Source organism: Coffea arabica, chromosome 5c (assembly GCF_036785885.1).
Source record: "Coffea arabica cultivar ET-39 chromosome 5c, Coffea Arabica ET-39 HiFi, whole genome shotgun sequence".
NCBI classification, from domain to species: Eukaryota; Viridiplantae; Streptophyta; class Magnoliopsida; order Gentianales; family Rubiaceae; genus Coffea; species Coffea arabica.
The window spans coordinates 40,094,691-40,110,217 of NC_092319.1; the positions used below are offsets into that span (position 1 = coordinate 40,094,691).

General features: G+C 35.8%; 2 protein-coding genes across 3 annotated transcripts; one reads left to right on the top strand and one right to left on the bottom strand.

The window, feature by feature from the left end:
• The first annotated feature begins 1,245 nt into the window (after window positions 1-1,245).
• LOC113690225 (tabersonine 6,7-epoxidase-like) lies at window positions 1,246-3,301 on the top strand. Its single transcript, XM_027208058.2, has 2 exons — window positions 1,246-2,146; window positions 2,415-3,301. The coding sequence occupies exons 1-2, from the start codon at window positions 1,274-1,276 to the stop codon at window positions 3,057-3,059; spliced, it is 1,518 nt and encodes a 505-aa protein (XP_027063859.1). The 5' UTR covers window positions 1,246-1,273; the 3' UTR covers window positions 3,060-3,301.
• A 1,690-nt stretch (window positions 3,302-4,991) lies between these two features.
• On the bottom strand, window positions 4,992-7,646 carry LOC113689442 (tabersonine 16-hydroxylase 2-like). Of its 2 annotated transcripts, XM_072050894.1 has the most exons (3): window positions 6,463-7,646; window positions 5,735-6,302; window positions 4,992-5,137 (listed from the first exon to the last, which is right to left on the bottom strand). In XM_072050894.1, the coding sequence occupies exons 1-3, from the start codon at window positions 7,345-7,347 to the stop codon at window positions 5,115-5,117; spliced, it is 1,476 nt and encodes a 491-aa protein (XP_071906995.1). In that variant the 5' UTR covers window positions 7,348-7,646; the 3' UTR covers window positions 4,992-5,114. The 2 variants fall into 2 exon arrangements, with proteins under 2 accessions (XP_071906995.1, XP_027063012.2); XM_027207211.2 differs by lacking the exon at window positions 4,992-5,137 and having other exon boundaries at window positions 5,343-6,302.
• Between the last annotated feature and the right edge of the window lie 7,881 nt (window positions 7,647-15,527).

Genomic DNA, 15,527 nt, shown 5'->3' on the forward strand with positions numbered 1-15,527 from the left:
TGAAGTGACACTTTGAATTAATGCGAGTGTCTATGACTTTCAAAAGGGTTAATTCTAGAAACCTCCCTGAGGTTTCTAAAAATTTTAATCACCTCCCTTCAAATTTAAATAATTACACTAACCTCCTTTCATGTAGCAAAATGACTATAATATCGTTCACTTATAAATAATTGAAATAAAAACAGAAAAAAAAAACCTTACAACTACATCTAGTCTTTCATTATAAAGCAATGGCTGCCACACAAAATAAACTTTTATTCTTTCATTCTTTTGGACTTTCTTTCCTATCTTCTTTCTCCTACATCTTATAATCCACTATTCTTTTTGCAAACTCTCATTTATACAACCATCTAATCCATCTCGAATCCTCATTATTATGGAAATAAATCCTCTCTCTTTTTTTGTTTTCTTTTTTTTTGTAAGTATTATTGAATTGAAATTGCCAAATGACAAGTTATCGGATTAGATTTGTTGTCAAATTAAATGAAAGTGAGAAGGATAGCGGGATACAGAGTACAAACAAGAAAATAAAAGTGATAGCTAAAAAAAACCATAGATTGAGGAAGATTACGCTATTATGCTAGTTGTGTAAAAAAGAATTTCGAGATATAAAAATTGGAATAGATTGCCTAGAGACATTGTATGTGGTCTCTAGTGTTGCTTTTGATTGCTTCTTTTTGGTATTCTTCGTGGGTTAGATTATTTTAGCATCAACAAGATTGCAACCATTTGGATCGAGTTTGGATAGTGACCGACATTGGTCAATTTAAACATAAAATTTAGGCAAAGAAAAAAAATGGGGCTAAAGATTAGATTGAATGCAAACTTTAATTGTCACAATTGGTTTACATGGGAAGTTTTGGGGCGTTAATGGTGCGCAGTCAAAATTGTGAGAATATTAAACTAAAGTGGTTTATTGAGTTTGTTAGAGTGGTTGTTATGTTGTTTACAATAGTTGCAATGTGAAAGAAATTTATTAGTGAGTTTTTCCCCCTTTTAAGTAACAAAGGGGTATTTTAGGATTTTTAAAGACAAATTTAACATATTGGGTCTATATTGTTACTAAAATGCTAGGGAGCTAGATGTAATTTTTTAAACTAGAGGGGAAGTTCATGCAATAATTAGAAACTTAAGGGGAGGTTTCTGAAATTATCCCATTCCAAAATTAGGCTGGTACTAGAGTTGATTACGAAAATAGACTAGCATGCTATAAGACCAGGTAATGTAGCAAGGCCTGCCTAAAATACTCTCAGTGTTCTTTCTACCAACGGAGATGGAGATCATTCTTTTCCTCTTTGCTTTTCTCCTTTTTTGTTCACTGTTAGCCAAACTTCAAAAGAAAACCCAGCCTCTAAAACTGCCCCCAGGGCCAAGACAACTGCCTATCATAGGCAACATTCCTCAGCTCTTTGGCTCCCTCCCTCATCGAATTCTCAGAGACTTGGCCATGAAACATGGACCTTTGATGCACCTGCAGCTTGGTGAGCTGTCAACCATTATCATCTCATCAGCTGAGGTTGCAAAAGAGGTTATGCACGAACATGATATCATATTTGCTTCCAGACCCAAGCTCCTTGCAATCAATATAATTTCTTACAATGCCACCAGCATAGCCTTCTCCCCTTATGGAGATTACTGGAGACAATTGCGTAAAATTTGCACGGTGGAGCTTCTTAGTCAAAAACGTGTCCAAACATTTCGATCAATAAGGGAAGAGGCCGTATCAAATATGATCAGAGCAATTGCCTTACAAGAGGGATCAGTTGTTAACCTTAGCAAGGAGGTTTCATCACTGACATATAGCATCATTGCCCAGGCTGCTTTTGGTAAAAAAAGCAACTACCAAGAAGAGTTCATATCGACTGCGGTGGATCTTGCACAACTTGTTTCAGGTTTCAATTTGGCAGAAATGTACCCTTCTGTCAAAATACTTGAAAGAATCAGTGGAATGAGACAAAAGGTAGAGAGGACACACAGACGGCTTGATGAAATACTCGAAAACATTCTCACAGAGCATAGAGAAAAAAGAGCACAACCAGGAAAGGGAGAAGGAAAGGAGGATCTTGTAGATGTTCTCCTAAACGTTCAGAAATCCGGAGAATTTGGGGCTCCCCTAACTGACAGCAACCTCAAAGCTGTTATCTTGGTAAGTAAATGTTATTATTTGATATTTTCAATCAATTGTTGGGACTAATATTTGCAGAAAGATTGCAGAGCGATCTGCATCTTTTAAACCACGGTAAGAAACAACTTCAACATAAAAATTTGGGTGATCAAGTGTCTTCTGTAAATTCTTGGCCGTATTTTGATTTTGATTGAAGAGATTTCCAGGGTAATTAGATGACCTCAATTGCTGTTTATTCTTCTCTAATCTCTACTTTTGATGAGATAACCTCAAACATTATAACTGTCAGGACATTTTCAGTGCTGGAGGTGAGACATCATCAACAGCAGCACAATGGACAATGCTGGAGATGATAAAGAATCCTGGAGTCATGAGAAGAGCACAAGAAGAGATAAGAGAAGTATTTGGCGAAAGAGGAAATGTTGATGAATCACGAATTCATGAACTGAAATACTTGCAAGCAGTTATCAAAGAAGCCATGAGATTGCACCCTCCACTTCCACTATTACTGCCAAGGGAATGTAGCGAACAATGTGAAATTCATGGATATGAAATCCCTGCCAAGGCTAGAGTGATCATTAACGCCTGGGCAATTGGTCGAGATCCCAAGCGCTGGACTGAACCTGAGAATTTCATCCCAGAGCGATTTCTTGATTCTGAAATCGATTTCAGGGGTACAAATTTTGGCTACATACCATTTGGTGCTGGAAGAAGGGTATGTCCTGGCATATCATTTGCTCTGCCTAATGTTGAACTGATGCTTGCACAACTGCTGTATTGTTTTGATTGGAAGCTCCCTGGTGAACTGAAACTGCAACCATTAGACATGACTGAGCGCTTTGGCCTGGCAGTTAGGCCAAAACATGATGTGCAATTGATTCCTATTTCTCATAATCCTTCTGGAAAGTACAGCGGAAAAAGAATCGATCCTTGATAATTGGAAAGATCAAATTTTGGGATGGTCTTGGCATAGACAAGAAATTATCTAGTAGTGATTAAGACTTGGAGATAAAAAAAAAAGAAGAAAATTACTCTGTATTTGGTTGATATATTTAAGTGTGGTTTGTCTATCAATGACATAGAGCTCTTGTCAAATGGATATGGGGACTCTCCATTTCCAGTTATGTCTTATTGTGTAATCCATAAAACGTTCGGTATATATATATTTTTTGTCAACACAGGTGTCCAGACCTTTGGCCCGACTAATCCCCTGCAGCAGCACGGGAGAGGGCACACCAACCCACGTCGAGCACGTTAACAGCGGGACTCGAACTCTAGTGAGCATGCCTAAAGAGGAAAAATCACACTGGTTGAGCTACCCCGCTGGGGCCATAAAACGTTCGGTATAAATGGTACAATTTTGATAACGTGAATTTGTAACTAAGTTGGTGCAAAACGTCACTATTGTACTAATAGTGTATCAGTTGATACCAAAATTACATCAATTTATGTAATTGGACAGAACTAGACACAAGTGCAACTGGAGAGGACCTGAATCCCTTGACAAGTATACCCGTTTCCTATCACAATTTTGTTGGGTTTGGTTACATATATCTTTGGTTTGGTTAAATTTTGGATAAATTATATATATATTTTTTTGTAGATTAGTGCTTTATCGCAAGACCCTTATTATTTAAAACACGTACATAAACTTCTCGTAGTTTGAATTAAAATGTCATTATTGATTTTATTGGATGAAATTAACAGTCAATATTCCAAAGCCAAAGTCAAACTAATAAACTGACAAATACACCATTTCACTACATTTTTTATATATACATTTTTTTGCTTTTTTTTTTCCTCTTTTTCTTTCTCCTTTGGAAAGAGAAGACATGATTTTGAACAATTGTACATTGGCCTATGAAATCGTAATAAATTTTAATGTTTGTCAAATACAAAAAAGAAGAAAGAGAAATAAAAAAATAGATAAATAAGAAATAGAAAAGTGACACCTTAGTACAAACCATTAGGTCATTATCTATAGATTTTTAAAACATAGAAGGTTATATGGTAAAACACCCAACACAGAAGGGTGGAAAACCTTTTGACAGGTTCATAATATGCCGACGACTGATTTATAGGAACATGTGAAGGAATGAGTCATGAAGGGAGAAGGAAAGGAAAAAGAAAATGTAAAGCTTCAACGCCATTATGATGGATAAATAATTTGTTACAGTATTCTAACTAGTGGAAGGAAACCAAAGTTTTTTTGACATTTTGGGTTGATTTGTCCAATGTGACTGAGTTTCTACGGACAACCTCAGTATTTATTTTGTTTCATCGACAAAATATTTTGGTTCATTCACCTAACGTACTATATGAGCATTTCAGATGTCATTAATTAGTAAACTTCTAATGGTCAGTTGGCCTATAACATTATGGTTAATTGCCTATAATTAGTATACTTCATTCATGTGGCATCAAAGTATGGGAATGTCCCACAAATTTCTCAGCGGATAAGCGGAGAACCAAAAACAGATACATCAGACTATAATGTTCCCTCAATCAAAAGCCCCGGTCAAGAAAACCTGTATACCTGGGAAAGATTTAGTGACATGCGCGAAATATTGGAGTTTATTGCCGCAGCCATTCTCCTCCAAGAGCGTGATGAAGTATCGGAATTAAGAAGAAAAGTACAAAGACAAAGGGTCAACAATGGCGGCTAGCCTCACAAAACATGCGAGAAAGGTTTCTCTACTTTGCTCCTTTCCATTGTGATCCTACGAGAATGAAAAAGTAGTCTCTTTAAGGTCAACCACCGTGGCCTTTGTTTTTGTCTCCTTATTGCTTGTAAAAGCCCCCCCCCCCCCCCCTCCCCCCCCAATTCAAAAGCAAAACGAAAGTAAAAAAACTTAGCCAACCGAAAGTCTCCTAAAACAAGACATCCTCAAATAAAATAAAATCTATTACAATTTAATTTCTTCAGCTTTTCAAGCGAATCCCACTGCTTGAAGTGCCCAACGTACGACGAATCCTCTAAATTTTGATTTTAAACACTTTTCATTCCTATTCCTGAAATAAGCACAAAATACCAAATATAAGTAGTATCCGACAATTAAAATAATATTTGGCTAAAATTAGAGGGAGAATAATTATAAATTTAACAACAAATTATGACCTATCATCTGTATACCTGGGAAAGATTTAGTGACAGGCTAAATTTTGAATATGTTACGTACACAAAAATTACACCACACACGTTAAATACATAAATTGATTCCTAAGTATCGATCGATACATTGCAACTTTTTGATTTTTGTTTCCTAGTCTTATATATGCTGCAATTTTTCTTCTCCCTGATTTGTTATTGCCACAAGTCCCTTCAAACCATATTGACAAAAGTGTAAAAAATTGGTTTACAATCAATTCCAAGACAAGGTGAGGCCCAGATTCAAAAATAATAATAATAAAAAGAAAAAAAAACTGATTCTACATCAAATCCACTTATTCTTTATAGTAAATGAAAATTCACAGAGAACTAGTACTATTACTTTAGTGATTGTAGTATGTGATATTCACTACTCAGACTTGTTTATTCTAACAAGCCGCCGAATTATTAGAAAAAAGGGTGGTAAGGAATTGGAAGCAACTCCAAATCCTGTGTTCTACCGGTTGTCAAGCCAAAGGTCTCAGACATGTCCAGTTGTTCTTGTTTCACAGCTGCACCTGGCAGCTTCCAATCAAAGTGGTACAACAATTGTGCTAGAGGTAGCTCAATATTAGGCAAAGCAAATGAAACTCCCGGACATATCCTTCTTCCAGCGCCAAATGGTATGTAATTAAAATCTGTCCCTCTGAAATCAGTTTGAGATTCAAGAAACCTCTCGGGGTTGAATTTCTCAGGATCGGTCCAGTAGTTGGGATCTCGACCAATTGCCCAAACATTGACGATGACTCTGGTTTTAACAGGGATTTCGTATCCATAAATTTCGCATCGTTCGCTGCATTCCCTTGCAGGTAAAAGTGTAACAGGAGGGTGCAGTCTAAGTGTTTCTTTGATGACTGCTTGTAAGTATGTTAAATCACGAATTCGCGATTCATCTACGGTTCCTATTTCACCAAAAATTCTACGTACCTCATCTTGTGCTCTTTTCATCACTCTTGGATTGTTAATCATTTCAGCGATTGCCCACTCTGCAGTAGTTGACGATGTCTCTCCACCGCCACTAAACATGTCCTGAACAGAATCAAGAACATCTGATTCAGAAAAATAAATCTAATTCTTGAAGAGCTGATCAACAAATTGTACATTCCTGATCATCGCAAGACTTGTTTTTTTGTCCTTGTCGGAATTAATTACTAAAAGAAAATTGTCTGAAAACGATGGAAATACTTACAAAGATGACTGCTTTGAGATTGTTGTCAGTAAGTTGTGCTCCAAGTTCTCCTGAACTCTGAACTTTGAGAAGAACATCTACCAGATCCTGATCCTTTGCTTCTTCCCCACTTCCACGTTTTGGTACTGCTCTTTTAACTTTGTGCTCACTGAGGATGTTTTCCAGTACTTCATCGACCTGTTTGTGTACCTTCTCCAGCTTTTTCCTAATTCCAGTGATTCTTTCAAGAACTTTGACAGAAGGGTACATGTCTGCTATGCTGAAACCTCCCAGAAGCTTCAAAGCTTCATCACTAACCAACATGAATTTGGCATGGTATTTGCTTCCTTTACCAAACGCGGCCAGGGAAGTGATGCTGTATGTCACTGATGAAATCTTTTTACTAAGATTAACAGCTGATCCCTCTTGTAAAGCAATTGACTTGATCATATTTAAAACCTCTTTTTCCCTAATTGATCTGAAGGATTGGACACGCCTTGGACTTAATAGCTCCATTGTGCAAATCTTCCGGAGTTGTCTCCAATAATCTCCAAAGGGAGCAAAGCCAATATCGGTACAGTTATAGTATAGTATGCTGGCTGAAAGAAGATAGGCTCTAGAAGCAAAAATACGATCATAGTTAGTGAAGAATTCTTTTGCAACCTCTGCAGAAGAGATGATGACGGTTGGGACTTCACCAAACTTCAGGTACATAAGAGGTCCATGTTTTCTGCCCAAGTCTGCTAGGATTTTATGAGGTACAGAGCCAATAAGTTGATGTATGTTGCCTATTATAGGCAGTGGTTTTGGCCCTGGTGGCAGTTTAACTGGCTTAGATTGCCTTGCAATTTTGACTAGCATCAAGATGAAGAAGAGGAAAGCACAGAGGAAAAAGAAATGCTCCATGACTATGCAGGGAAGAAGTAATGAATGGTAGAATCTGTTGGAAAATTGGCTATATTCATTGTAGAGTGAATGAGAAAATTGTTCTCATAATGGCACTCTTGAAAGAATCAAAGGATAATTATCTATTCATGTACATAGGATTCATGTATATTATTCATGATAGGATACATGTACTTGATACATGATTTTATCGTTATCTTATTGAGATACGTGTATGTACATGAATATGGTACTTTGATCAACGTAAAGATAATTATCTGGATTTTAACTCTTGTTGCCAATTTCGAACAGTCACCCTAAGCTAGCATCTATAAATATCTCCTTTTATTTCAAAAGCAAGGGCGCTCTCTCTCTCTCTTTTTCCTTTTTGCATCTTCATATTTTATAGTGTTCCATATTGCTCTAGTTCGAGTTCGCTGTGGTGAATAAAGTTTGGTGCTGACATATTCACCTTTAATCCGTTGTATCCTGGGAGACAGACGCCTACTCAACCTCGAGCACTCTACCTGGAGGGGGCGAATCTGTTTTAAGGAAATTGTGCTCACAAGCCACGGATTGTTACTATTGTTATTTTTCTATCTTTACTTTCTTTCTAGGTTGTATTTATTCTTCTCTTTTGTATCAGCCTACTTTATTATTTCACTAACAATCTTAAAACAGATCCGTTCTCAATGGCTGACAATACAGGAAGAGAAACCAACACATCTACTGTTGATGCCTCTGCCTCTGGCACAATTGTGAAACAACCTGAAGGGAAGATTACTCCTATGGTTTCTACCAACCATAGTGAGAAACCTGAGAAGTTCCATGGCCTAAACTTCAAGACATGGCAACAAAAGATGTTGTTCTATTTGACAACATTGAATCTCTCGAGATTCTTAAGTGAGGATGCTCCAAAGCTGTCTGAAGGCTTAACTGATGCACAAGCTGTCAGTGCTATTGATGCTTGGAAGCACTCCGATTTCCTTTGTCGAAATTATGTCATGAACTGCTTGCATGACTCGCTGTATAACGTGTATCAAATACACAAGACGGCGAAGGCACTGTGGGAATCCTTAGATCGGAAATATAAAACCGAAGATGCCGGAGCAAAGAAATTTGTCGTTGGAAAATTTCTAGACTATAAAATGGTGGATTCCAAAACTGTTATCAGTCAAGTGCAAGAAATTCAGATTATCTTGCATGAGATTCTTGCTGAAGGCATGCTTTTGAGTGAAACCTTTCAAGTGCCTGCTGTTATTGAGAAGCTACCTCCTGGGTGGAAGGATTTCAAGAACTATCTCAAGCACAAGCGCAAAGAGATGAGTATGGAGGACCTTATCGTTAGACTTCGAATTGAAGAAGACAACAGGGGTTCTGATTGCAAGGCAACAACTTTTGTTGATGCTAAAGCAAATTTTGTGGAGTATAAGCAAGGGCAAAACTCCAAAGGCAAAAAGCCAACTCGAAATCTTGGGGCAAAAGGGAAAATCTCTAAGCAGAAATTCCAAGGGAAGTGCTTCAACTGTGACAAAAAAGGTCACAAGTCCACTGAATGTAAGCTTCCAAAGAAGAAGAAGCATGAAGCAAATTTGCTTGATAGAATCGAGGGAGACATGGAAAACATGAACCTGACTGCTATGGTTTCTGAAGTAAATATGATAGGGTCAAATCCGAAAGAATGGTGGATTGACACTGGAGCTACAAGACATGTTTGCACAAACAAAGACTTGTTTACTACCTTCGAAAAAATTGAAGGAGAAAAAATGTTCATGGGGAACTCTGCCTCATCTGCTATTGAAGGTCAAGGGAAGGTGTTACTAAAGATGACTTCTGGCAAAACATTGACTTTGAACGATGTTCTGTATGTGCCAGAAATCCGCAAGAACCTTGCTTCTGGATCGTTGCTGAACAAGCATGGCTTTCGCATGGTTTTTGAATCGGATAAAGTTATATTATCCAAATCTGGGATGTATGTAGGGAAAGGATATACAACCGATGGGTTGTTCAAATTGAATGTAATGACTATTGTGAATAATAAGAATAAGTCTTCTGCTTATTTGCTTGAGTCTTCCAATTTATGGCATGGTAGACTAGGTCATGTTAATTATGATACTTTGCGTAGACTAATTAACTTGGATCATATTCCTTCCTTTCACATCAATTCAAACCATAAATGCGAGATTTGCGTAGAAGCAAAATTAACAAGGTCATCTTTTCAATCAATTGAAAGAAACACCGAACCCCTTGAATTGATTCACACAGATGTCTGTGATTTGAAATTTGTTCAAACAAGAGGTGGTAATAAATATTTTATCACTTTCATTGATGATTGCACAAAATACTGTTATGTGTATTTGCTCAAAAGTAAAGATGAAGCCTTGAAAAAATTCATTCTCTACAAGAATGAAGTTGAAAATCAACTTAACCGGAGAATTAAAAGGTTAAGAAGTGATAGAGGTGGTGAATATGAAACACCTATTGGTGGTTACTGTGCAAAATATGGAATTGTTCATGAAGTAACTGCACCTTACTCACCACAATCGAATGGTGTTGCTGAACGGAAAAATCGCACACTAAAGGAAATGATGAATGCGATGTTACTAAGTTCAGGATTGCCTCAAAATATGTGGGGCGAAGCTATTTTGTCAAGCAATTACCTTTTAAATAGGGTACCCCGGAAAAAACAAGATAAAACTCCTTATGAGTTATGGAAAGGTAGGAGACCATCCTACAAATACTTGAAAGTGTGGGGGTGTCTTGCAAAAGTGGCTATTCCAGCACCAAAAAGAACAAAGATAGGTCCTAGAACTGTGGACTGTATCTTTATAGGCTATGCACATAATAGTGTTGCTTATCGGTTTCTTGTGTATAATTCAGAAATTTCGGATATACACAAAAATACGATAATGGAATCAAGGAATGCTTCATTCTTTGAAGATGTGTTTCCTTGTAAATCGAATGGTGCATCAAGTTCTTCAAAACGAACACATGAAGTTGTGAATCAAGAAAAACATGATCATGACTTGATTCAACAAGATGAACCGAGACGTAGCAAAAGGGCTAGAGTGGAAAAATCATTTGGAGATGATTTTACAACTTTTCTATTAGAAAAGGAACCACAAACCTATACAGAAGCTGTAAGTTCTTCTGAAGGATTTTTGTGGAAAGAAGCAATAAAAAGTGAGGTTGATTCTATTTTACAGAATCATACATGGGAGTTAGTGGATCTTCCTCCTGGTTGTAGACCTTTAGGGTCCAAATGGATCTTTAAAAGGAAAATGAAACCTGATGGCTCTGTCGATAAGTACAAAGCCAGACTTGTAATCAAAGGATACAAGCAACAAGAAGGTTTGGATTATTTTGATACTTATTCTCCTGTTACGAGAATAAATTCTATCAGAATGATTCTTGCTATCGCTGCATTGAGAAATCTGGAGATACATCAAATGGATGTAAAGACAGCTTTCTTAAATGGTGATTTAGATGAAGAAATCTACATGGAGCAACCTGAGGGCTTCATAACTCCGGGAAAAGGAAATAAAGTTTGTAAATTAGTGAAATCATTGTATGGACTAAAACAAGCGCCAAAGAAATGGCATGAAAAGTTCGACAATGCAATGATAACTAATGGATACAGAATAAATGAGTGTGACAAATGTGTCTACACTAAAGAAACAGACAATGGCTATGTCATCTTATGTCTTTATGTAGATGACATACTTATTGTTGGTAGTAATGACAAAATGGTCAAATCTACCAAGGACATGTTGAATTCAAAATTTGACATGAAAGATATGGGGCTTGCTGATGTAATTTTAGGAGTTAAAATTACAAGAATATCAGACGGGTTGGTCTTGAGCCAAACTCATTATGTGGACAAGATTCTGGAAAAATTCAATAAGAATGATTCTGGAATTGCAAGAACTCCATTAGACACTAGTTTCCATCTATCTAAGAATAGAGGAGAGAGTATTTCTCAAGTAGAATACTCAAGAATCATTGGAAGTCTAATGTATTTAATGAGTTGTACTAGACCTGACATTGCATATGCTGTGAGCAAATTGAGCAGGTTTACAAGCAACCCGAGTGCTGATCATTGGAAAGCAATTTTAAGGGTGCTTAAATACCTACGGTACACTCGGAACTATGGACTGCATTACACTAGATACCCTGCTGTTTTAGAAGGGTATGCTGATGCAAATTGGATATCTGATATAAAAGATTCAAAATCCACAAGTGGATATGTGTTCACACTTGCCAGTGGGGCAGTATCTTGGAAGTCTTTTAAACAAACTATTGTAGCTAGATCTACAATGGAATCTGAGTTCATTGCCTTGGACAAATGTGGAGAAGAAGCTGAATGGCTCCACCATTTCCTTGAAGACATTCCAAAATGGGAAAAACCTGTGCCACCAATATGTATTCACTGTGATAGTCAATCAGCAATTGGAAGAGCACAGAATAACATATATAATGGTAAGTCTAGACATATACGTCGTAGGCATAATACCATTAGACAACTACTCTCAACAGGAGTTATCTCTATTGATTATGTGAAATCAAAGGATAACATAGCGGATCCGCTAACCAAAGGATTGAATCGAGAGTTGATTGCAAAAATGGCAAAGGGAATGGGACTAAAGCCCATGGAAGGCTAAGTGTTATAAAGGAAACCCAACCTAGTTGACTGGAGATCCCAAGATCTAGGTTCAAAGGGACAACCTAATTATAAGGACTTAGCATAGTCATTGTGGGGGGATACCCCTAGACCCATTCCATAATGAAACAATGACGCAAAGGAGAATTAAGGATAGCACAATGGTGTGCTTTAATGATTCTTAAGTGAAGTAATTAATTACTGAAGACTTAAGTAAATCACCTATGTGAGAGTGAGGTGGGGCCGCTTCGAAAGAGAATTGTTTAGGGCTCAATTCTTAAAAAAAAAAAAAACTCTTGCTGAACCAGGTTGATGTTCATGGCCAAAACGAACATAACTATGAGAACTGAACAAATGGAGCATGATTCCTGTGTGAAATATATGGTTCATTTACACTAAAAAGCGGGACAGTTCAAAGACATCATGTCTACTGGATTGCTAGTAAAGTAAGTGTATTTCACAAGAGAAGGTTCAATGGGTAACACCAACCTATCTTATGCAGGTTTCAGTCGTGGAACACTACTGTCGAGTCAAATCAAAACAATTTTTCATTCATGTGGGGGATTGTTGGAAAATTGGCTATATTCATTGTAGAGTGAATGAGAAAATTGTTCTCATAATGGCACTCTTGAAAGAATCAAAGGATAATTATCTATTCATGTACATAGGATTCATGTATATTATTCATGATAGGATACATGTACTTGATACATGATTTTATCGTTATCTTATTGAGATACGTGTATGTACATGAATATGGTACTTTGATCAACGTAAAGATAATTATCTGGATTTTAACTCTTGTTGCCAATTTCGAACAGTCACCCTAAGCTAGCATCTATAAATATCTCCTTTTATTTCAAAAGCAAGGGCGCTCTCTCTCTCTCTTTTTCCTTTTTGCATCTTCATATTTTATAGTGTTCCATATTGCTCTAGTTCGAGTTCGCTGTGGTGAATAAAGTTTGGTGCTGACATATTCACCTTTAATCCGTTGTATCCTGGGAGACAGACGCCTACTCAACCTCGAGCACTCTACCTGGAGGGGGCGAATCTGTTTTAAGGAAATTGTGCTCACAAGCCTCGGATTGTTACTATTGTTATTTTTCTATCTTTACTTTCTTTCTAGGTTGTATTTATTCTTCTCTTTTGTATCAGCCTACTTTATTATTTCACTAACAGAATCTGACTAACGGTTTTGTCTGTTAGATGTCTAGTGAGTGCTCGATAGAGGAGGTCTCAAGCATAGTTATTAAACTCGGCTCGGAGGGGAGACCGGCGAAGAAGGTGGGTCAACGGGTCACTAGTTCAACCGGTGGGTGAGTGATTGGACCAGTGGGTCACTACATATATTTAAATATTATATAGTATAAATGTTGATATAGGATATATGACATAAATTATAATAAATAATGTCATAGCAAATGCTCATATAATTTAATTTGCCATAAAAAAATTAATTCATATAAGAATCAATAAAATATAAAGTTATTTAGTAATACACCAAATTTCAAGTATAAAATTTTATCTATGTTTAGTGTAATTATCTAACTTATTTATAAATTTTAAGTGCAAAAAATTATTAAAAATAATATATGTTTTTAAAATGAATTATGTAATATGTTATTTTTTAAGTCCATTTCATAAGTTTGGGGGTCATAAATTTTTATTAGAAGATTCCAAATAAATTTGTTTTAGAGAAATGAAAAAGAAAGATAAAATTGAAAATGTTTATATATTATAAGTAAGCAACCTTATCATTGTCTCGTGAAGTAGCTTGGTGGCTGCGTCGTTGTTGCTCTGTACCAGAGGTACAAGGTTCGACTCTCGGCATGGGCATAAAATTTTTATATGAAACCTGGTTCTTAGACAAAACCGGCCGGGTTTCCGGTTTAATCCGGTTGAACCGCCGGTCCGTTGACTAGTCAACGGTTTGGCTGCTTACACGATCCAATTCGAAATCCAGCCCGGTCTCATGCCCGGTTCACCGGTTTGATCGGTTCGACCGTCGGACCGGGCCGGGTTTAATAACTATGGTCTCAACTCTCAAGTGTTAGCTAAGAAGGATTAAATGCAAAATACCCCCATGAAATATATACCTTGTTACAATTTATCCCCCAAACTATTTTTATGGGCACTTTGACCCTTTTCATAATATAGTTGAACAAATCTACCCCTTTTATCTTAAGCACTGTTACTTTTCTTTTTTCCCTATCATTTTCTTTTTAGATTCTTCCTTGCTATTTTCTTTAAACATTGTTTAAATTAGTATACTAGATTAGTCAAAACTTATTTATTTCTTAATTTCGCATGTCAATATTTTATAAAAGAATTCTATGGTATACAAGATTTCTTTTCTGATTGTTGAAAGTCAATGTCGTTTAAGAAATTTAACTATTCCAATATATAAGAACAAAAGAGGTATTGATTAATCAATTATTAATAGTATCAATAACAAAAAAAAAAAGAACTATTATTGTTGTTTATTCTTATCTTTTTGTTTCACTACAAATAACAATTGTTGACTTTTCTTTCTTACATGCTATATAATATGTTACTTTTGTTATAAATAGTTGAGTAATTGTGAACTTTAATTGGTTTATGGGTACTTAAATTTTTGAATTACTAGATTAATACACTTTACGATATAAGCTACATATATTTTGTAATAACAAGGAGTTTATGATGAATTATTAAGAATGAATTTAACAAATAAATAAATTTAAAAAATGGTTTCAAAAAAATTAAAAATTTTGATGTACGTCTTTTAGCACGGGAGGGAAACATTGTTAGGTCCATGAGAGAAAGGGAAAAAAGAAGAAAAAAATAGAAAAAAAAGGAAGGAGAGGAAAAAAATGAAAAAGAAAGAATAGAGAAAAAAGAAAATATTTAAAATAGTAGGGGGTAGTGTTGTCCAAATATATCATTTAAGGGGCCAAAATATCGATTATTATAGTTTAGGGGGTAAAGTGCAACTGGGCATATAGTTCAAGAGGGTATTTTGCATTTAACCCTTGAAAGAAAAAGGTATCTAAATGTAAGGAAGCAATAAATGTAAGTGTATGGATACAAATGACAAGTTTGATAATGCAATAATCCCCCTGAACTTTACCCATAGTTGTGTTTTGCCCACCCGAATTCATTAAATAAGCACTTTGCCCCCATATTTGATATTTTAAAACATATGTGCCCTTACTATTTTATTTTATTTTTGTTTATTCATTCCTTTTTTTTTCCTTTTCCATCACTTTCTTTTATTTTTATTTTTTCTTCTTTTACTATTTTTTCGCTTCTCTTATGTCACTATTTTGTTTCACTTTCCTATTAGTGTTACTAATTTATATGCTTATTATAATATTATAATTATCTTTTACTTATAATTTCACTATTGTTTTATTTATTTACACTATTAAAAAATTCAAGACAAACTGTATATATTGTAAAAAACTAATATATGCCTATTATGATAAAAAAAATGTCTATTACTAGCATTTTGACTATTTAAAAAGATATTAGCAAACTAGAACTTTAAATTACTTAATAC